The 23,735-nt window shown below is 36.4% G+C and overlaps 1 protein-coding gene across 1 annotated transcript in view; it reads right to left on the bottom strand.

Moving 5' to 3' along the window:
- Positions 1-5,843: 5,843 nt before the first annotated feature.
- The window catches only part of si:dkey-30c15.2 (uncharacterized protein LOC558938 homolog), a 48,084-nt gene continuing 30,192 nt past the window's right edge, over positions 5,844-23,735 (bottom strand). The window contains exons 6-12 of the mRNA XM_039761529.1: positions 22,853-22,911; positions 19,951-20,097; positions 18,798-18,840; positions 13,444-13,524; positions 9,695-9,848; positions 9,167-9,237; positions 5,844-6,182 (exon numbers count right to left, since the gene is read on the bottom strand). Coding sequence (XP_039617463.1) covers positions 6,024-6,182; positions 9,167-9,237; positions 9,695-9,848; positions 13,444-13,524; positions 18,798-18,840; positions 19,951-20,097; positions 22,853-22,911 — 714 coding nt within the window. The 3' untranslated portion in view covers positions 5,844-6,023. The remainder of the gene's footprint in view (positions 6,183-9,166; positions 9,238-9,694; positions 9,849-13,443; positions 13,525-18,797; positions 18,841-19,950; positions 20,098-22,852; positions 22,912-23,735) is intronic.

The raw sequence follows: 23,735 nt of genomic DNA, 5'->3' as shown, positions 1-23,735 counted from the left end.
TTCGTTGGCACCTTTTCGCATTAAAACTGATTAAGTCAGTGTTTGTGTTGCAGTTACTTAGTATGTTTTTCACTTAAGCTGGCACTTGACATGACATGAAAAAATAGAGGAAGTGATGGTGACAGTGGTAGGGAATGAGAACGATGCCCGTATGCATGCGCCACATGGGTGCCCTGCTGGCCGCTGCCGAGAGTTGATTCTACAATAAAATAAAATAAAAATGAAAGAGGAATAACCTTGGAGGTCAATCATCACCCCGAAATTCGATTGTAGATGTCACGTAGTATATATGTACCAAATTTCAGGTCGATAGGTCAAACGGTTTGCAAGGTACAGGTGATTTAAAACCCTGGACAGACAAACGAACAGCTTTGGTAGCGTATTATATAAGAGGTTGTAATAATAATAACGGCTCATTACTCAAAATGGAAAATGCAGGGAAGACCCAGGATCAAACCCACAACCTCTTGATTTAGGGGCAGTCATTCTTATCTCTAACCCAACCATGCAATTGATAAATGGGCATTGGTTTTTATATATTGACAACAACATGTAAATTGAATTTTTTTTTCTTTGGTTATATTCTTGAATAAAGGTGCATTTGCTTTGCTATACCTTTTGTGAAAGTGTTTATTTGGTATTTAAACTTCAGTCTTCACACATTATACATTTCACATCAACATTTTATCAATTATACATGAAAAAAGTTTCTATTTTAGTTATATTTTCAACGTTTCTTGCCTCGCATTTCCTGTCATCCTACATTCATCCAGATTATTGTAGAAATGGAACACACATGAAATGTATGTATTCCAAATAACGTTATATTATTTACCCTACACATCTCAAGGCACTTCACACCCAGAGAATTTTGCATCTCACTTCAGCTGCATCGGTAGGGAATGGTATAGCAGGCCGGTTGACACATTTGCAAAACAAAGACACTGATGAAGAGGTGGGAAGGAATTTAAGGTGACTCCACATCATGACATTTTTCGTATGCTTCAGGGATTCTAGTGTTAAAAGCAAGCTCCCCATTGTTAGGCCCAAGAAGTAGTTTGGGTGAGCCTCATCTGGACCTGCTGTCACGGCTTATTTTGGAGGCTTCACACCCTTTTGCCATGTTTGGAACTCCTGATGATCTAAAGGGCTTCCTAAAAGAGAAGTCAAAAGACAAGGCAAGGTTCATTAATCATGCAGTGAGAACCAAATTGTAAAGTCAGAAATGTTAGCAAAAAGGTTAAAAATTAAGAGGAAAAATTAAGTGAAAGTAGCAAAATCAAAAAATGTGAGCAGATGTAGGTTCTTGTTTTTAAGACTTTCAGAACAGACTTCAGCCCCTTATGATTATGCATGTTTGATAATGCAGGGTATTCAAGTTCAGTCCTGGGGGCCCCCGTATGGCTGCATGTTTTTTTTGTTGTTTGTTCCAACCAATTTCATTTTTACATATTTATTTAGTTGACCTTTTTTGCTTTTCTTATTTTGCATTAAGGAAAAATGTAGTAGTGCAAGATTTGCAGTCATACTAAATAAAGATTTCTTTGCCATAACTGTAATTGCTTAACTCTTTTTTGTCGTTTTCTGTTTAATTTACTTTTTTATGTGGAGTTTGCTTTACTAATTTAATTATATCTGGACACTGACCATTAATGACCAGTAACATGGACACAGGTGCACATGATACTGAATACTGAAGAACAGCAGCTACTGCAGTGTAATTCACTTGTGTATTTCATAGCAAATAAAGTCTTAAATAACCTGAACATCAGTAAAGCACCAATTATTAAAGAGCAAGATAAAAAATGAATTTGTCCCTATATAATATGCACAAGTGCTTGCTTTATACACTTCTCCTTTAGCATAACCAATTTGTGACTTCTGGATTGACTCCAGGCAACACAGAAACCGGGAGATAACAGCTTATTTAATTAATGGATAAGTCTAATTAAAAGAAGAAATCAGATACAAGAAGAACCTGCATCCACAGGGGGTACCCAGGACTGAAACTGAAAACCCCAGTGATAATGGAAAGTCAGATTGATCCTTGCTGTATTCATCCTTGCACCTCACCTAATTTATGGCACAGAATTTTTTTTTTTTTAATTCACAGAAACTTTTCATTTCCAAAGAATGCCTATTTTGAAAAACTCACTAGCCCTACTTGCGTGTGGTGAGAAAAGATAGGTATTTTTTTTCCTTATTTTTAGTAACACAATTAGGCTTCAGGCAGTTGCTCCGATTCTGATAGCTGAAACAAAAGGAAATCAGCCCCCAGACTTTCAACATGTTTTTTTAACTTTAGCCATTAACATATTTTTTCTGTCGTACAGGATGATGTTTGACTGACCATCTATTTGATTAACCTTGTGTCAGGTTCAATAGTTTAGGTGCGGCAGTCTGTGAGGAGGAAAGCGTCAAGCAGAACTCTGCTTCCTGCACTTTGGCTACTACTGGAAAGTTTGTTTTCAGCCCTGCTCTCAGGTGTGTTCTTTGACCGTGGTCACCACTCAAACATCTCAGCTGGCTAGTGCTCCATGTTTCCACTTAGTGGAAATAAAGGTAAATATTTACAGTCTTTTACAGGAGCACTCTGTTGCACTACCCTGAATCTAGCCTGGACAAGATGGTGACAGATGACAAAATGCCAAATCCACAACTTTTATAATGCATACACCGGCATGTTAATGGAGGAAATCACAAAAATAAACTCCTAATTAGCTCTTCAATGTAGCTGCCAAGGCCTTCTAACTGTATCTCCTATATCATTTCTGCCTAACAATCTTAATTTTTGAATCCTAACTGAATTTAGACTTTAATATCAATGGTTCTGCATTATTAAATATCAGGTAGGGGCTTTCCTGGATCCATCTAAATGTAAACTGTAATCCTACTGATCTTTTACTAACACAAAGAAATATGGCACTAAAAAAAGAAAACATTTAATCTTTTGTTAATAATATTAAGAAGAAGAGTAAAATTAACTGAAGAAATCCCTGTGGGACCACTAAGAATTATCTGCATTCTCTTCAGGGGCACACTGGGGCATTGTCAGTGCAGCAGGCCATGTCCATTCATAGGTCCACATGGTGTTATGACCTGTACTTGTTTTGAATTTTATTTTGTCTATATATTTTAATACACTCTGAATTGGGCAATATCTAATCACCATTTTACCCACGACCCAGTGTTTGGATTCAGCGGGTTGGAAAATGGATGGATGGATAATCACCATTTTATTCTTTGTTTTTTATTAGTTCTGAAATTTATTAATGTTACTTTTGTCCTTCTTTTTACACCATTTTGTGGCTCTGTTGCCTAGATATTACATTTGATTGTCAGGGTAATGCATAGTGGAAGTTGCAATGATATTTAAACCACTGTCACAGTTATCCAGAATTGTGGGTACATTCTTAAATACTTTCATGTGCGCTTTTTATAGTCACCTTTTTGCATGACAGATCTCACTTAGGGTTTGCTTTCATTTTGGTCTAATTCCATAGTTCATCTGACTTCCTGGTTTTAATCCTTTTATAATCCTTTCACTACGTTTCCTCCCATGATCCTTTACTCTTTTGCCCTTGCAGTCTGCCAGTTCAATCCTAAAATGGAATATAATGCAATTTGAGCTGTTTTATATATTCAATCAAGTAATAACACATCTTCAGGAAATATTTCTTTACTATCTTCTGGCGCCCCTATCTTGGTAATAAAGACACCAAAGAAAATCTTTAGTGATACACATTTTATAAGAAATTATTTGTTTCATTTTCAAGAAGATGGTTGGCAAGTTATTGTAGTGGGCTGATGCTGCTGCTTCACAGATACAGCATCATGGGTTTGACTCTCATCCCCAGACATTTGCTTGTTCACCTTCTACATCCCAAAAATACATGCATGTTAGGGTGACTGGCAGTTCTATGTGTGTCTGTGTTAGTGTGTGTGGATTTGTGTAATCTACCAAAAAAAAGATCCATTGCCCTACAACCAGAAATTGGTTTAAGTGGGTTTGAGAATGATATGATATACTGTAGATGGCACTAAACAAAAACAGAGGAGAACAAGTCAGATGAATTAGTGTGACACATAAATGAAGGTGGATCCTATCACCCTGCCCTCAGGCAAACTAATTAAAACCACAAAGGACAATCAAAGTCTGTGCAGTTTTCTTGTTTTAGTTTATCTCTGAAGGTCAAGCAACCCATCAATTGATCTTAGAATCATGAGTGCACATGAAATACACACAGATACTCGGTAACGGAAATCAACAAAACACATCTAATAAAACTTTCCTCTATTTTTTGATTTGACATATTTTTTTCTTAACACTACCTACCATATCTGGACATCATTTTTGAACAATTTTGTTTGTTTCTATGCTCTTAACCTGCCTTGCCACACAACAATCTGGCAATGACTGTCTTATTCTTCATTATCCTTTTTCTGTCACAGTATCTGAGGAGGGGATACTGAACAACTGGCATTATAAAGATTAATGTGAGTAAACACTTCCTCCAAAAATATTCCAAATAAAAAGTTTTTAAATTTTGCGAGGTATGCAAGCATACATGTGTATATATAATATATAGTAATACCAGTACATGCAGTATTCAGACCCTTTAACTATGTTCATATTTTGCTATTTTAGATATTTTTGCAAATTTATTAAAAATAAAAAAAAATGAAATATGAAATTGATACAAGTATTCAAACCTTTTAGGCAGTACTTAGTTGAAGCCCCTTTGGCAGTGATTACAGTGTACAGTCTTCTTGGCTATGACATGACAAACTTTACACACCTGGATTTGGGAATTTTCTGGCATTGTTCTCTGCAGATCCACTCAGGCTCTGTCAGGGTGGGTGGAGACTGTCAATGGTCTCTCCAGAGATGTTCAATTCAGTTCAAGTCTGGGCCCTGGCTGGACACCTCAAGGACATTGCCATAATTGTTCCTAAGCAACTCCTGAGTTGAGCTAGAACTCTTGGTAGATGTTACCTGACAAGATCATAAGGTAAATCTGTAGTCAGGACTATCAGTGTGGTGATACCTGACCTGGCTGTCAGCAGTAAATACACCCAGGGAGGACAATTCATAGAAAACAGTTATCACTAACCAGTCCCAGAATATAACACATGGCATAAAAAAGTGAAGCATATAAACAAAAAAGATGGGTGCATAAAAGAAAGAAATATGTTTGGCTATTTTATTTTTCCCTGAGCACCCATATGAAGAATGCAGACTACCTGAAGACATTGGCTAAATTCTTGTCAATAATGTATCTTACTTGCAGCTGACAAGCTATCTAGTTATTTATCAACCTGCCATGCCTATACTCAAGGTCAGAGGAAATGTCTTTGCTATGCAGCAGGCAAAGCAGATTTATTTTTGACTCGTGTAGTAACTGAGATCTGGTACACGCATTAGTAATGAACAAAAATGAGACAAAAATGGTGTCTTGGCAAAGACTGGGTGCTGTCTTGTGCCCGGTGATGCCAGATGAGACTCTGGGCCTCCTGCTCCCCTGAACTGGATAGGCAAGCTTGAGAATATTATGTTATATTATGTAGTACATCAAAAACACATTTAGTGGTTAAAAACTGATTTACCTGTACCTTTTTGTAAAAATATGCAAGTAACAAGTTTGCCTTTAAGGCAAAATTAACCTTTTTATAGGGCATGTCCTTTTTTTTGTAGAAAAGGTGAAATGCATAATAATAAATAATTCTGGATGACAGTCCTATGCCTTTAACATGAGGTTCACACAAGCCCTCTAAAGCCCAGGTTTTCTGCCATTCCTAAAAATAAACTGGCAACAATGATTTCCTCACAAAATTATAAAAAAAACAGTGAATCTTTATGATTTAGAAACAATGTAGCTTTATATATTATATCAATGCAAAAACATTAAAAGTCTGCTGTGCAGCAGTCAACATCTAAAGTCCTGTGATTTGTTATCAGTCCACTCAATCAGATATGGAGCAATGGCTTCAAAGACATATTCTGTTTAACTTCTCTAGACTTGCTAGGACCTGGGCAGTGTTAAGGATTCATCATAGAAAGGTCTGGCATTTGATGCAAGCAGAATTGGGCTTCTCTCCCCCAAGGCAACCTGTCGAAAATTACGACGCAGCCATCCGTATGCTATGCTGTCCAGAAACCCTTGCAGAGACATGGTGAAGGCCTGCAACAGCAAAACACACAGCACATTGTATTCTCAACACCAAAGAAGGAAGCAACATCATTTAATTCCACTTAGCTCCAACACTTCACTACAATGACAATGCAAGCATTGGGTATGAATGCTTTAACTATAATGAAAAATGGTCTACATTTCTTCTAAACTGCATTGTTTAAATTAAGCAGATAAAATGCACTCCTCCTAAATTGTACTTTGAAATCATAGCTCCCACTTAACAAGAAAGTTGGGGTTCAGGTGCCCATGGAGTTTGCATATTCTCCCTGTTTCCTCCAGGTGCTCTGGTTTCCCTCTACAGTCCAAAGACATGCAGGTTAGGTGAATTTGCAATGCTAGATTGGCCCCTGTTGTGTGTATTCACCCTGTAATGGAGTGGTGCCCTGCCTTGCTCCTGATGTATGCTGGAATAGGCTTCATCCTGCCCATGAAGCTACTCTGGATAAGCAGGTTTATCCAAAATTAATGGATATTACACATTCCACTACTTGACAAAGAAGGCACACATGAAATACCATTAAAGTTACACAGTTTCTTAAAAAATTCTTCCAGTGTTGGTTTAAAACGTGAGGTGTGCACAAGGTGTAACCCATTTTACCAATGGTACAAGATCACTAACACATTTGAAACCAAAGTTAATAATGGTGGCCTGGACTTTAAAACTGCAGTCTCTGTGTTTGTGTATGTATATAGTTCATAATTCAGCCATATTCCTCCATTATGCGATTTTATTCAACATTGTGCTATTTGAGAGGAGCTAAACTTCAGGAAATGTTTTATTTTTAGGTAAAATGAAGTGGCTCATGTTGCTTTGCTTCCATATAACACATGGACTCATAACTGAATGGGCAGTGGTTTTCTAGCTTTAAGATATTTTTAGGTTTAGGTTTTATTTAGTTTTACAACATTTTCTAATTTTATGTCCACTTGGACACAGTTTTGGAAGTGTTTTCTTTATAGTTGTCAAATTGCGTATAATTTATAGTGTACCTATCAACTTAACCCTCACAATTTTACTGTCTGCGACAGAACTCCATTTTCCACTGATAATGTGACAGTTCAAAGCTTCCAATATAATCAAAAAATGCAAGAATCAAATAACAAGTGTGCACTGATGTAATATGTTATTTTAACCTGCAACAAGTTTAAGCAAATGGTTATTTAATTTTAAAATGTTTTCATTTTTATTTTTGAGATTCCCTTTGTGAGCAGTAAGATTACCATGCACATATAAAAATAAATATAAAATAAGAGTATATCTTCTGATGCAGACTATACCTCATATGCCCAAATCAAAACTTTGAAAGTGTATTGTTTGGGTAATTCTTACTTTGCTTATTTTTTTAAATACTGTCGAGGTCAGTACTTGAACTGTGTTAATAAAAATAACAGCGTAAATAGAGATTATATTTTTTCATATCTATAGTGCATTTCTACAAGAACACCATTTTACATTAAATACTGCACATCTGTTATAGCAACATATCAGATCATTTACTTAATAAGCAACAAGCAAAAACCAGTGAGCTCCCTATGAGCCTAAACTGAGAGGATGTCATTTAACTACACATGTAGGAATAAACTTATTTTGAAACTTGAGAGTGCTTCATGACATTCTTTGAATATTCTGCTAAATAAACATGCCTGAAATTAAGCACAGTCAGTCCATATACACATGGGAAAAACATGCAAACTCCATACAGAAACTGACCAGGTGAGCAATTAAACCTGAGCTCATGGCATTGTGCAATAATAATAATAATAATAAATCCTGTACAATTAATTTATATAGCACCTTTCTAATGCTCAAAGCTCTTCACAAATATTCAAAAGAATACAATAGAAATAAAAGATGGCATTAATAATGCAGGATCAAACATTAATAAATATTGTAAAGTCAAAGTTCTGAATTAGATTAAGAAGTAAGCAGGATAAAAAAGAAGGAAGAAAGCTGTGAACAAATAACACAATTTGTGTACAATTACATGTTATGATATAAATGTAGATGTTACAGTCACCAACAGTGATATGGAAGAATGAACAGGGTAAGTACGGATTTCAATATAAGTTTTACAGTCAAGTGCTGGATGACATCGACCATTTAACGGCTATTCATTTGCTGTTCAATTCAGATCTAACAATCCCAGCTGACCTCCGTGGTGCTGCCAAATAACTAAGTCACCTCACTTTAATTGACACTAATAATCTGACTAAAACTAAAAAGGCTCAGTTGATAACATTGACTGCATGCTACACATCTGCTTAATCTGTCACTGCAAAGGTATTGTTCATAAACAATATCTGCGAGAAGTAAGGCTAAGGGACTAAAATTCCGACCTTCTTTGCTATATAATGTAAAAATTTTTTCCGGTCTAAATACTAACTGAGTTTGAAGCATAGGGGGTGGCTATTTGATCTAGACAAATCTTCCATGTCTCCAGATTTCAAACTATATAGCGGTACTTTCCACAGAAATTAGTGGCATGTTTAACTTAAGTGCCTTTTTGTTAATGTTTTGTGAAAGTTGCCCACCATTCACTGACAAGGTGTTATCTGACAGTCAATTGTGGCCAATGAAATCCACAGAGTTAGTCATTGACAAGTGTTGAGGCTTTGGTATTCACTCTTATTTCTAGAAGGGAAAGCTGACTGATACATGAAATGACCAATGAAATCCACAGATTCAGATGCCAGCAGCGAGTGGTACTTGCACATGCACACAAATTAATGCTTGTTCCAACCAATTTATAATTGGGCAGTTTTATAATATTTAACAAATATACAAGTCTAGTGTGATGAAAATTACAAAAACTAGTTTTGCTTTTTTATTTTAGTTAATGAAATGATTATTTTTTTTGTTAACAACATATTTCGTTTAAGTTTTTGTTTAATGGGAATAACACGGTGCATGAGTTATGTAATCATTACGAAAGAGTACAGACACAAGTCATAATAAATCTGAGGATCCTTACCTGTATAATATACAGGGCAAACAGTTTTGTTGGACTAATATTGGCCAATGAAAGAATTATAAGTATGAAAGCTTTGGAAAGAAAATAAAAATGATTAGCAGGCAACTAATAATACTTTTTCATTGACATTTGAATATACCCTAAATAACAGCAGAAATGAAAAGCACTCAGACTGGTGTTTGCACATCATGCTTGTGTTTTATTTAAAAATATCAACACTTTTGAGCTATTCTGCACTGTTCAGAAATTTTAGTTTACCCTTTCCTTTTACAAAGTGCTAATGCCTAATAATAATACATTTTATTAATATAGTGCCTTTCCCGTGCATATACATGTATACTACTTCTTATTCTAAAAGGGAACGTAGACTTTTACAGTTTGGAACTACACAGGAAGGTATTGCTCCTATTTTTTTGGAATCTATCAAATGAAAATGAAAGTATGAAAACACCTACAGCAGTTCCACCTGAGTGCCACTATAGCAGAACTACATCCCCTGCACCCACTCTAGTGAACATCTGTACTAACCTGGAGTCCAGCAGATTAAAAATGCAAGGAAGATGAACTTCACAGTCAAATAAATGTCTTTTATGTTTCTGTTGTTGAATCCATCTCCTCGTAGACAGAATAATCCATCTTCTTCGTAGCGTCGACACCACAGATTGACTTTGCAGTATGCAACCTGGTGGAGGGGGACAGTTCTGTTAAGAGCCAAAAGGTAGCATCATGATTTAATAAAAAAAGAGAAGAATTTCAAAAAGTCCTGAGCAGAGACTGAAGGCAGCAACTTCCTTCACTTTGGCCTGAATTTTAAGTTTTGGTCTTTTCTTGCTTATTTTACTCACCTGCCATAAAATATTTGAGCATGATTTTATGGCAAACATTACTCAAATAAGGAATACAGCTTTTGTATAACTCCCCATTTTCCAAGCTTAGTATTACTGAGGGTCACTAGGTAGCCATTAAGAACTCACTCAAGGACACATTGCTGGTCTGTTATTCATTTTGAACTTCTAAGTAAAAATATTAATGTGCGGAGGCTGAAACAAAAACTTTAGCTTTTAATAAGACACATTTCATATACCACATAATTGTGGTTCACACTATGAACAGATTAGAAATGCAGGAATTAAAGTGTAAACATTTTTTCATTCACTTGTCTCCATTAAAGAGTCACTTGAAGTCACTGACCATGAACTACAACTGAAAAATGTAAGCATACAACAGGCAACTGCCTAGATGGCAAGGGATTGTCAGTGTCCAGGTGTCATTTTGGATTTAAGTAAGGCATATTAGGGCCTTGATAAATAGTGTAACCCCCAATGACAAACTGACAGTCCCTGTGCATGGCAGTGAGGGTAGTCAGATGTTGCCAGGGTGCAAAAGGCCCTTCTAAAGTAAACAATTCCCCAAAAAAATACTCAGAGTGAACCAAAGTGAGAGAAGGTGGCAGCTAACTAGGGTAGGAAGGATACTTCTGCTTAAAAGACAGCTTGGAAGAAACTTTACAGATGCAGCGCTTTGAAGATTATTTAGGGTTTATTAGTGCACGGATGCTAGAAGGATTCATTGCCTGGTGGTCTTTTATTCTAGAAGTGAATCAGAAGCTTGATTCAAAAACTGATTCTAAAATAGGCTTGAAAAGATCACATTGTTAGGATTTAGATGAGTTTATACTTGAAATGTCACTTGGACTCAATCATTCTTAATGAGGAGGAAATCAGGTCAGAGCCCGAGAAAGAGACATGGTAGGAAACTGAGAGAATGTGTGCTTTCACAGTACTTGAGATTTTAGTAAGTTGGGACGCACACTCTACCTACAGTGGCAAACATGAGCAAAGAAGCCTGTGTATTTGGGGATGCAAGGTTCTGTTTTGTTTCTTTCTTTTGTTACTTTGTGTTTTTATCATGTCCTTATTTTAGTTAAATAAAAAAAAATAAATTCTTGACTCTCATTACTCTAGACTGGGGAGATATGAGGGTATATCAAAAAGTAAAGGCAATTGAAAATTACGCAGTAACCACAAAGGATGGAGGCTGAGGCAATACAACATGTTTGTGATGACTTATGGGTAGTTTAAAAATGTAAACTGCAGCACTCTGCCTTTAGTCTAGTTGATGCCATGGTCAAATGAACATGGATGCTCCACTGCGGGATTGCACTATTGTTGAACAACATACCACAGTGAGATTTCCTTGGGCAGAGGGAATGAAACCTGCTGAAATTTACTAAAGGACGTTGGCTTGTTCACACCAGTACGTTTCCCAAGTCATCATGCACCGCATGTGTAGATCCATAGCTGATATCCACATGTGCAGCAACAGCATCTGTCTGTTCTGATTAAGGCATTTGTCGTGTCAATGTGGCCTTGTGTGTGCAATGTTGATGGTCGACCTGATCAAGCTTTATCGATTAAACTTGTTCTTCCCTATTTAAACTTTTCTACCTATTCATGAACTTTTCTTCGAGTCATGCTGCTTTCATATCTGTACTGAGCTAACCTTCTTCTGTGAATTTCAGCAGGTTGCACTCCATCTGCCCAACAAAATATTACTATAGCACGCTTTTCAACAATGGTGCAATTCTGCAGTGGAGCATCCATGTACATTTGACCTTGGCATTTGACTCCCATACAGATTCCCCTCCCAGCACACTCACTGACTGCATCACTGATCGTAAGCTATGGATGGAAGATAACTTTCTCAAACTTAATGCCAATAAAACTGAAGTGTTACTGGTAGGTCCAAAATCCCAACTTTCTAAGGCATCCAATTTCTCTATTTCTGTTGATGGTACACTTGTCAAACCTGCTCCTGTTGTCAGAAATCTTAGTGGTTTGTTTGATTCCTCACTTAACTTTGAGCTACACATTAGGTCTCTTTCCAAAATTTCATTCTATTATCTCCGTAACATTGCCTGCCTCCGTCCATTTCTGTCATTTAATGATGCTCAAACTGTGGTTCATTGTTTCATAATGTCTGGTATTGATTACTGTAATTCCCTCTTCATTGGCCTCACTGCCAAATCTATACAGAAGCTACAATATATTCAGAACTCCACAGCTAGAGTCCTCACCCACACATCAACCCGTGTTTTGCTCACATCTCCCCTGTTCTCTCCCAGCTGCACTGGTTACCGGTTCCATCAAGGATTAAATTCAAGATTCTACTTCTCACCTTCAAAGCCCTACATAGCCTTGCCCCTCTCTACCTCACTCAGCTACTAGCTCCATACACTCCTTGTCGCTCTCTCAGGTCCTTGAGCAGTAATCTCCTTACTGTCTCACGCACCCTCCACCCTGGGAGGCAGGTCCTTCAGTGCTACAGCCCGTTAACTCTGGAACTCTCTTCCTCAGTTTCTCTGAAATTGCTCCTCTTTCTGCACTTTTAAATCTCAACTGAAAATGTTCCTCTTCTACGAACTTTTGTCACCTGTGTAATTTTTTTTTTTTTTACTCTTTATGTAAAGCGACCTTTGGTTTGTGAAAGTCACTCAATAAATGTAACTTATTATTATTATTTGGCTTAAACTAGACTAAGAGCAGAGTGCTGCACCAAGTGTGTTCAGACTACCCATAAGCCATCACAGTATTACTGGCTGTGCTTGTTGTGTACTTTCATCTCCCACTTAGTTCCTCCTTTTCCTGTTGCAGTATCAAATGCATGAGTTTCACTGTGTTTGAAACTCAGAGGGGAACCCCTCCCCACTACAAAATGCCCTATCATATCTACAAATTTCATTGTGCATAAAACTCAGAAAAAAAAGAGATTTCTCTGTAAATTCTTCTGCACCTACCATGTGGGTATGTATTCCAATATTTGTTGCTTTACATAAAATTCACAGTAGTGTGTTGGGTATTATAGGACCTGTCACTTGTGTTCCTTTTGAATGGCACCTCCACTGGCAGCAGAGCAAGACAGAATCAGAGTGATAAATTGTAAGCAAAGGGCTAAAAGCTGAACAGCAAGTCCTGTTTGTACTTATCCTTTTACTTAGAAAGAAAAAAAAAGAGACCAAGATAATCTGGCAGGATCTACTAATCTGTCACTTGGTTGTCAGTGGACAGTGATAAGCGCAAGTGTAATTCCATTTAAAAATATTTAGCTGGAGATATGCTGTGGTGTCCCCTTTTTAAATAGTATGTTTAATTGTAAAAACCCATACAAATCATAGAGAGAATGTGAAACCCCAACCATAGAGTACATTCTTGGTATTAAACAATGAAATTACCCCTACGACCAATTTAATTACAATCTCTATTGATATTTTTCTTTACCACAGAACAGGTCACCACTGCAAATACGTAGAGGAAGAACAAGATTTTCATCACTAGGTCTCTCTTCCATATATCTTCATGCTGCAACAAGAAGATATCTTTTTTCAAACTTATACATACGGTTTAAAAATTGTTGTCATTTATTCATAAGCTTTATTATAAATCACAATCTACAGTAATTTTCCAGAGATCCACTACTGGTCTGAGTTTATAAATTTAACTAATGGTTTTATCCAAAAGTGACTTATAAATCACATTGTTAAAATTGTAGACTGGCAGGCTGTGAGAGTCAAAAGATTGTGTCATAAATAAACACACACAAAATTGCAGAGAGGATATTCTACATTTTCTCATTTTGTTAAAGATTTAATATGGTATATTTGCAGTTGAGTATATTTTTAATTGTCATTAGTGCTTTAAATTGCTCAGACACTTGTTTTGTTAAACACGCTACAATCAAACATTTTATTAAAAAAATATATGCAAAATAGCATGCAACTGTTGCCAATAGTACCTTAAAACTTAAAGCAACTTTGATGTTGAGAATGTTTCTGTGTAATGATTCACTTCTTGTGATTGCACACATATTGCTGCTAACTGTACTTAAGCCATTTTTACAAAATATAATGATTTTTTACACCTTCACCAATTTTGAAAGATGTCTGTCAAACGGGGAGGAGAAGGGGATCAGATCCAGAAGGAACACTCAACTGAAGGAGGGCAGTGTGGTGGTCAGAGGAGAGGGATTATGGAAAAAAGAACCTATGAATCTATTGGTGTGTTCATGTTGGGGTCTGGGGCTGGCTGAGGCCCAGGGGTCTATCACTATATATATATATAGTGGCAGACGGCCGGGACCCATGCCCGGCCGGGACGCCCCGTTGTCACTAGATCTGGGTGAGCAGCCATGGGAGCCATGCTAAGACCCTCGGAACCTTTGTTGGCAGCCCCCATGGGTTGCGTCGGGTGGCCACTTTCGTGGAACACCGGAGCTCATCTTGGATGGGCTCCGTGGCCTCCTCTAGGGGGAGCTGCATAGAGTTGCACGGCTTAATTAATGAGCCCATCTGGGAGGGAGCGCAGCCACACCCAGAAGTGCATCCAGAAGTAGGTCAACGAGCACCTGCAGCACTTCCAGGTGGGCTTTAAGAGGAGCCTGCCTCAGGGCACCAGAGTCAGGAGGTGGAGGACGAAGCTGCCCATGGAGGAGTGGAAAGAAGAGTTTGATTTGGGGTGATTTTTCTTTGTATTTTGGGACTGTGTTGTGCCTGTGGGGTTCATAATAAATAAATAAATCTTTTTGTTTTGCCTGTGCCTCTGGTGTCAGTCTGTGTCAGGTTGGCGCCAACCAATCGCCAATCTCACTATATACATATATATATATATATATATCCAATTTATTTCACTATCTATTGCATATATTCAATAGGAACACTGTGACTATACTTAATCATACAGTGGGGCAAAAAAGTATTTAGTCAGCCACCAATTGTGCAAGTTCTCCCACTTAAAAAGATGAGAGAGGCCTGTAATTTTCATCATAGGTATACCTCAACTATGAGAGACAAAATGAGAAAAAAATCCAGAAAATCACATTGTCTGATTTTTGAAGAATTTATTTGCAAATTATAGTGAAAAATAAGTATTTGGTCACCTACAAACAAGCAAGATTTCTGGCTCTCACAGACCTGTAACTTCTTCTGTAAGAGGGTCCTCTGTCCTCCACCTGTTACCTGTTCATCTCAATACTTTGTTATATACCCTTTGTTGGCAATGACAGAGGTCAAACGTTTTCTGTAAGTCTTCACAAGGTTTTCACACACTGTTGCTGGTATTTTGGCCCATTCCTCCATGCAGATCTCCTCTAGAGCAGTGATGTTTTGGGGCTGTCGCTGGGCAACACGGACTTTCAACTCCCTCCAAAGATTTTCTATGGGGTTGAGATCTGGAGACTGTCTAGGCCAATCCAAGACCTTGAAATGCTTCTTACGAAGCCACTCCTTTGTTACCTGGGCGGTGTGTTTGGGATCATTGTCATGCTGAAAGACCCAGCCACATTTCATCTTCAATGCCCTTGCTGATGGAAGGAGGTTTTCACTCAAAATCTGACGATACATGATCCCATTCATTCTTTCCTTTACACGGATCAGTCGTCCTGGACCCTTTGCAGAAAAAGAGCCCCAAAGCATGATGTTTCCACCCCCATGCTTTACAGTAGGTATGGTGTTCTTTGGATGCAACTCAGCATTCTTTCTCCTCCAAACACGACGAGTAGAGTTTTTACCAAAAAGTTCTATTTTGGTTTCATCTGACCATATGACATTCTCCCAATCCTCTTCTGGATCATCCAAATGCTCTCCAGCAAACTTCAGACAGGCCTGCACATGTACTGGCTTAAGCAGGGGAACACGTCTGGCACTGCAGGATTTGAGTCCCTGGCAGCGTAGTGTGTTACTGATGGTAGCCTTTGTTACTTTGGTCCCAGCTCTCTGCAGGTCATTCACTAGGTCCCCCCGTGTGGTTCTAGGATTTTTGCTCACCGTTCTTGTGATTATTTTGACCCCACGGGGTGAGATCTTGCGTGGAGCCCCAGATCGAGGGAGATTATCAGTGGTCTTGTGTGTCTTCCATTTTCTAATAATTGCTCCCACAGTTGATTTTTTCACACCAAGCTGCTTACCTATTGCAGATTCAGTCTTCCCAGCCTGGTGCAGGTCTACAATTTTGTTTCTGGTGTCCTTTGGCAGCTCTTTGGTCTTGGCCATAGTGGAGTATTGTGTGTGACTGTTTGAGGTTGTGGACAGGTGTCTTTTATATTGATAATGAGCTCAAAAGGTGCCATTAATACAGGTAACGAGTGGAGGACAGAGGAGTTACAGGTCTGTGAGAGCCAGAAATCTTGCTTGTTTGTAGGTGACCAAATACTTATTTTCCACCATAATTTGCAAATAAATTCTTTAAAAATCAGACAATTTGATTTTCTGGATTTTTATTTCTCATTTTGTCTCTCATAGTTGAGGTATACCTATGATGCAAATTACAGGCCTCTTTCATCTTTTTAAGTGGGAGAACTTGCACAATTGGTGGCTGACTAAATACTTTTTTGCCCCAGTACAGTACATAAATTACTGAACTGCAGGAAGTCAGCAAAAAGCTACAATGGGATTACACCCTCAGCTACACTTATACTGACACAATGTACATTCATCATTCAGTCTAACCTACAACAGTCTGCAAATGGGCATGCAGACTGTAACCAGTGTGCAATCAAGCCAGAATTCCCTAAACAGTGTGATGGAACTATTAGTTAATGGAAAACTTCTACTTCTGACTTCTACTATTATAGAATTTTCTATGATATCCCAATGTCTTGTATATTGTATGTCAAGCTCCTGCTTCTTTCATACCTGCTCAGGGCAGCTACTTATACTCATTTCTTTTTACTTTGCTGTCAAATGACATTGTAAGTTAATCAGCTGTACAGATGCATTTATCATCTTAGTTCCATTCTCTGCTGCTTAGAAATGGCTCATTTGAACTGCAGGTTTTAATAAGGGCAATCAGAATGATCTTTTACTTTCCTCTTAAGCAGTAAATAGCCATTGTCTTTAAAGTGGGTAGCTCAAATGCATACATTTAACTTCTTTCATAGGAAGAATCTAGATTACTGAAGGAAGGCTAGGGGAAGTGTAGGTGTATGATTTTTTTCCATTTTGTTTTCATATTCTAGATATGTATTTCCATATATTTTAGGTTGAAGACAAATCTGTAATAAATGGCTACAGGCATACATTTTACTTCCAAACTCCTTTTATGCCACCCCCATCCCTTGAACAGTTCCAATTGGTATTTCTTAACTGGCTTTTTGGTTATATTAAAACTACCAACACAAGTTGCTGTGAACTCTGAAGGAAACAGGTATCACTCCATAGGAAAGATTATCCTATAAAGATGTGATAAAATAATAATGTGTAGCTTTGTTTTGTTGTCAGAACAAAACATACATCTGACAAACAGATTTATATTACTGCTTTGAATTGAACATACTCAGTAAATTTTTGTTGAAACAATTGTGTTTAAAAGGTTAGTCTGGTGTTCTGTTGGCCGCAATCATAAGTTGATCAGGAAGATCTGTGTTTGTTTTCTATTAATAAAAATACTACTTTCAGCTTAATTTGACAGTTATCATATCCAAAGATCTTGACCATACATTGTTCTTCTCTCTTGCTAAATGAATCTTAGCCTGAAGAGGTCTACTAATTTTTTACATTTAAGATGTCTCACTTAAATGTTTTCCAATGTTGTTATTTGTCCTAGTGTGTATATAAACACAGGGAACTCCAGTTTCTGTGTTACATCTTGCCTGAAGAAGGTGCCTGAGTTGCCTTGAAAGCTTGCATATTGTAATCTTTTTAGTTGGCCAATAAAAGGAGTAATTTTGCTTGACTTTTCACTACATTCATAATGGCGAAAATGATACAACACCCTAGTACTACAGCTTAATTTGACAAAGCAAATGTCTGCAGCAAATGAAATCACACTGATATTGTGAAAATGAAAGTTCATTGTACAAAACACCAAATTTGTGAGTTTTGTGTCTTACAAAAATTTGCATACTTCACGTGCATGTATAGAAATTGAATGGAGATAAAAAATGTTTTTCTTTTAAATTAGACCAAATGTTAAAATACAACAGACACTGAACCCATCTAAACATGTTAGGCAAATGTGGTATTCATCTTCTGAGTAGCACCTTAAGAATAAGAATAGAAATAGAATAATTCACCTCAAAATGAGATAAGTCTTCAGTCATGCAAGGCTGACACCAACCTGAGTTTCATGGTAAAACACACTGTTTAAAAACTGGCCTGATAATCATGTCAAATGATATATCAATCTAGCAGACCCCCGTGACCCTATAGTTAGGATATAGCGGGTTGGATAATGGATGGATGGATAATTGCTATACATCATGTAATAGAGTTTGCAAAAAAACACACATAACCTGACCAAGCAGAACTTTTCAAAATAAAATGTAGACCACAGAGTAACAGTCCCTCACTGGAAGATACATGGTTATATATAAATCCTCAGATCCAATTACCATCATTAGCAGTGTAATTGAACCTAGCTTTATATTATTTCATTAGAAATCATTAGCAATTAACCAGCAGTGCTAGTCTAAATGGTCTGCTCTCATCTTATGTCCTTGCACTGCAATCAGAACCTGGCTGACTAGTGGAGGTATTACAAATCCCCTTAAGCCTTGTATCAATGTATATCAATGTAAATAGTTCAAAGCAACATTTTTAACATACTGTATTTAGCAGTAGCAAAGAGACATTTGTACTTACTGCTTCACATATATCACTAGGCATGTGGATCAAAAAAATGCACCTGTTGACAAACAAATTTATTATGAAAACCATTTCCACCATGGCTTCTGTACACAAGTGTAATGTAAGAATTCTCTTTTTCCTGACCTGAAATACAAGAACATCACTTAGTAGAAGCAGTAAATGCTTCTGTAGTGGTAATAAACCTTTACTCTGCATACAGTAGCACTGTTTGTAGAGACCATCTTTACAATGCCATATAACAAATAACTTTCCATTCTTCAAACCCACTTATTTGTATACTCAACTAAGTAACACACTGGGTAGAATACAACAGAGAAGGATGTATATTTTGTGTTTATGCTGCAACAGACTATACTTTATGTGTGCAATATTGGTAGGACAGGTCCTGTTTTCTGGTTTTTAACACCCCTTTGTTGAAAATGCAGGTGCATGAATGGACTGAAGGATGGTTTGTGTGTTTTAAATATTGCTTTCTTTCTATGTATAGTTTATTTGACTTGTTTGCATGCTTGGATTACTGATTTACAGTAAATATGCATAATGCAGGTTGGTGCAAATGCTTTCAGCAAACTGTCAGTTCTTTTATACTTTGATTAAATTTCTTATTAGGTGCCCTATCATGGCAGGAACTAAATTCAGATATTTATAAAATAAGATTGACCAAATAATGGGTATCACAAAATGGCACTTAGATTTAATCAAAGTCTTTACAAAGCATCCAAATGAAACATGAGAGTGAGCTATCATTGTTTATATTCTGAACATCTATAGTTCTAAGTACATTAGGAGGTTAGTGCCCTTTGCAAGGAACTATAATAAACAACTTTTGAGTTATTCAACATTAAATACATAATAAAATCTCAAAATCACTTACTCTAATTCAGGGTTGAGGGGCAATATGAAATACCATCTAACCAGTAAATTAAAATCTGATTACACTGAGATTCCTTAAAATATTAGAGAGCTGTTCCTTAAAGTTAGATTTTGACCTTTCTGAGGGACGCTTGCCTCTGTCACGTAGATAATGTACTACAGAAAGTTTATTATTCATGTCATTTTAATTTCTCCACCATCCAAAACAGAATTGTTTATATGTACCATTCTCAAGAATAAAACCATACATAGTAAGATTGTTAAACAAAATTACCTGGAGCAGAAGAAACTGTAGTCCTCATTAACTGACATTTTATTTATTCCAAGTGCAAATTTTTCATTTAAGTGATTTGGAATTATTTCTGTAGCAGAATTCAATATGGTAATTACATTAACAATAAACGCCACCACTGGTACAGACCTGAGAATACAAAGAAAAAGTAAACTTGTGCTTTTATTTCTGGGTGTTCTGAATGCATTTAGAACTGGCTAATACCTTATTATGCCACTATGATAACAGACTTGATTCACAGCATTAAATATCATAAAATGAATTTACATCCCAGAAAACAAATAAAAAGTGGCCTACTGTATATAAACCCCACTGATCTAACCTTTTTAATGAAACTTGTTCAGTTGTTATATAATACTGCTCAAATAGTGGATAGGCAGTAGTGATTCACCAAGGAATTTCATAGGAATAAATGTTACATCAACCCCTTAGCATATAATTTTCTCAAGCCATGCTGTATTCATAAGGTGTAAAATGCCTTCCAAATAGCAATTACTACTCTCAGATTCTGAATTTGGCAAGATTCCTGCTATATATACTGTAAGTATGTTGTGATTTTAATATTTCTTTAATACATAAATGGATACAGTAGAAGCCATGAAGTTCGACTTTGCTATAATAAACAGGAGATTTAAGGTAAGACCTAATTAAAAGAGATGTGGCGAGTTGCTTTTCTTAAAACAAGTGATTGTAGCATCCCAGTTCATCAGAATGCTTGCTATCTCAACCATCACAACATTGGCATTTCAGGTCTCAAAGGTGAATAAGTTGTTATAGGATTTTGCAAACCTATTGGTTATAATTAATACACAAAATATGGCAAGATCATTTACATGGAATTAAAATTTGATACATGCTTTATTGTACTTCTGAGGACTAAATCAATAAATAGAGATCAATAAATAATTCATGTTGATTAACCTCCTTAGTGTTAGACCGGAGAGTTACTCAGGCTGTGAAAATCATGCTAAAAGCATTAGTCCAGAGTGTCACTCGGGCAACTGTACACATTAGTCTTGTATAAGCATTAGAACCGAGAATCACTCAGGCTGTAAAAATGCTGTCAGTGCTGCCACTCTTTGGAGAAATTATGTCCGAGTGTAGATTTTCACTAATTGTGAAATATCTGCACTTTACCAACAATGAAGACTTTAATGAGAATACCCATCCAGCACCCAAAATGAAGAAAATGGTATACATTTTGAATTTGGTTCTGTACACAGGGAAGGAGGACAATGTTTGATCCAAAATACAATCAGTACACATTGCTATGTCATCAGTGCTGACTTTGATAGGTGCTCTGCTGGATCAAGGTTACTATGTAGGCATGGACAATTTTTATACTTCACCAGAGCTATTTGTCATCTTGATGCAAAGAAAGACTGATGCATATGGAACAGTGTGTCCTAACCGTTTGGCTAAAGACTGTGGCAGAGCTAAATTACAGCAAGGTGCGCTAGCAGCTTGGCAAAAGGGTAAAATGCTTGTCCTGAAATTGAAGGACAAGAAAGATGTTTGTCTTCTTAGCACTGTACATAATGCAGCTACAGTCACTGTATAGGCAAAAGGCAACAAGCAGGTTACAAAGCATTGTGCTATGGTCAACTACAATACCACGATGGACAACATAAATTGTGTGGATCAAGAATGGACTTTTAACAACGTTATGTGGAGGCAACAAACGAAATACAAAAGATATTTCGTCATCTGGTGGAAAAGTTAATTTGGAATGCATCTGTGTTGTACAAATAAGAAGCTGGCAAAACTGTATCTCAAGCAAACTTTACATGCCAGCTTGTAAAACAAATCATTGCCACACATCTACCATCCACACTACCGCTAAAGATACCCAGCATATCGCAGATCAATCCAGAGTGTCTTATTGGTAGACATTTTATTGATTATATACCTCCAACAGAAAAAAAAAAATCAGAATCCAACTCATACCTGCAAAGTGTGCTATTCAAAGACAGATAAATCTGGAAAGAAACTCCGAAAAGAAGTACACTATTATTGTCCCGACTTTAAAGTTGGAACGTGTCTTCCACCGTGCTTTAAGATTTACCACACAAAGGACTCATTTTGAGATTGTATACTGTTTTCGCATCATTAGTAATATTATTATTATTACTGTTATTATTGTTCATTTCATATTATTCATTTTATTCATCATTACTATTATTTGTATCATTATTATACTTTTAAGATTTAATAAAAATGTAATTTTACATGCCAAAAAAATGCAACGCTTTTTACATGTTTTTTTGGTATAAAATGCAATGCTAAGGAGGTTAAATAAAAAACATGCAAAGTTTAGAAAAATATATTTTTCTTCAGAAATAAAATAAAAAATTATTTCTCACTCAAGTATCAGTGTTATAATGTAGTGCCAAAAGACTAATACTCTAATCCAAGTACAGCATATTAAATTGCTCAGCTGCTCCAAAAAAATAATTCAAAGTAATGATTTTATTTAACAAACCATAAAGGCAGAGATGAACAGGAGAAGAAACACAAAAAGCCATTTGACAAAACAAACATTTACTTCTCAGCTGGGCATTGCTAACAACAGGTTATGTCAAAATTAATTAGATTAATAAAATATCTTCTACCTCATAACAGATTAAGCCAAAGAAAAGATCCATAACAAAAAGAAATCACTTGAGAATCAAAAAAAATGACTGGCATCCTCAGCTAGCTCTTCTCCAAAAGCAAATATTTTGAATAGTAAAGATTACAGTAAGTTGAAACAAAGGTCACAGGTCCCTCAAGGAAATTACTTGAGAGTGACACATGAAATATTAAAGTGTACATTTGAAGCAAAATTGAAAAGGATATGAATATAAAGTTATAGAAGGGATTTAATGTATGTAAAAGAACTCACCAGGCCAGAAAGTACAGAAGATACAGGTGCTCTCTCTTTATTTTACAGTGAGTTCCATTCTGTATAAGAAAAGATACCAGATCTAAATGAATTATTAAACACACATGTCTTTGACATATGAGAAGTAGCAAGAGTGAACCCAAAGGTTCAGGTCTGGGGTGGAAAATGCTAGGAACCCCACAATACAATGTCATCCCAATATACAAGTGAAAATATGGTGATATTGTATTTTTTATTAAGTACTGCAATTCAACTTCACGGTATATTGCAATGTTTCATTCTTTCTTTATCTCACTGAAATTTAAAATGTATTCATAATCGTAAGAGCAAATCTATCTACACTAAATCTATACAACTAATCTAGAAATTAATTTTGATCATTTCAACAATCTAAGAATACACAGGTGCGATATATACTTTACACATAAAGTACAGTGGTACACTGCGTTAATTTAGCTCTGAGTGAATCCTTGTGAGATAAATCCTTATGTTTGAAGTAGTGCTATCTGCTAATAATTGAGATCAGAATGTTTCATTTTGAAAATTTGCTTGAATATATACAAATCTGCAGTTATAGTTTTTTTTATAATTGTAAATGCAATAAATTACATGTTAACCATTAAACTACTGTGTTCACCTTTATTCTACTTTAATATACAAGTAAAAGATGCTGAAAATAAATTCTCAAAGAAACAGAAACGTTTCTACATCTACATCTAGCTTGCCTCCATTTCCACCCATGTGTATTTATTATTCACTATTTAAATACAATTAAACAAATTCTGAAATTTCTGTAAATTAATACATATTCACATTTGATTTTCAATAATTCTAAAATGAAGGCTCGTGATTCAAGAATATGGATGTTCTGAAAAAATAAACC

Source organism: Polypterus senegalus, chromosome 8, assembly GCF_016835505.1.
Source record: "Polypterus senegalus isolate Bchr_013 chromosome 8, ASM1683550v1, whole genome shotgun sequence".
NCBI classification, from domain to species: domain Eukaryota; kingdom Metazoa; phylum Chordata; class Cladistia; order Polypteriformes; family Polypteridae; genus Polypterus; species Polypterus senegalus.
This window is presented reverse-complemented; position numbering and strand designations above follow the sequence as displayed.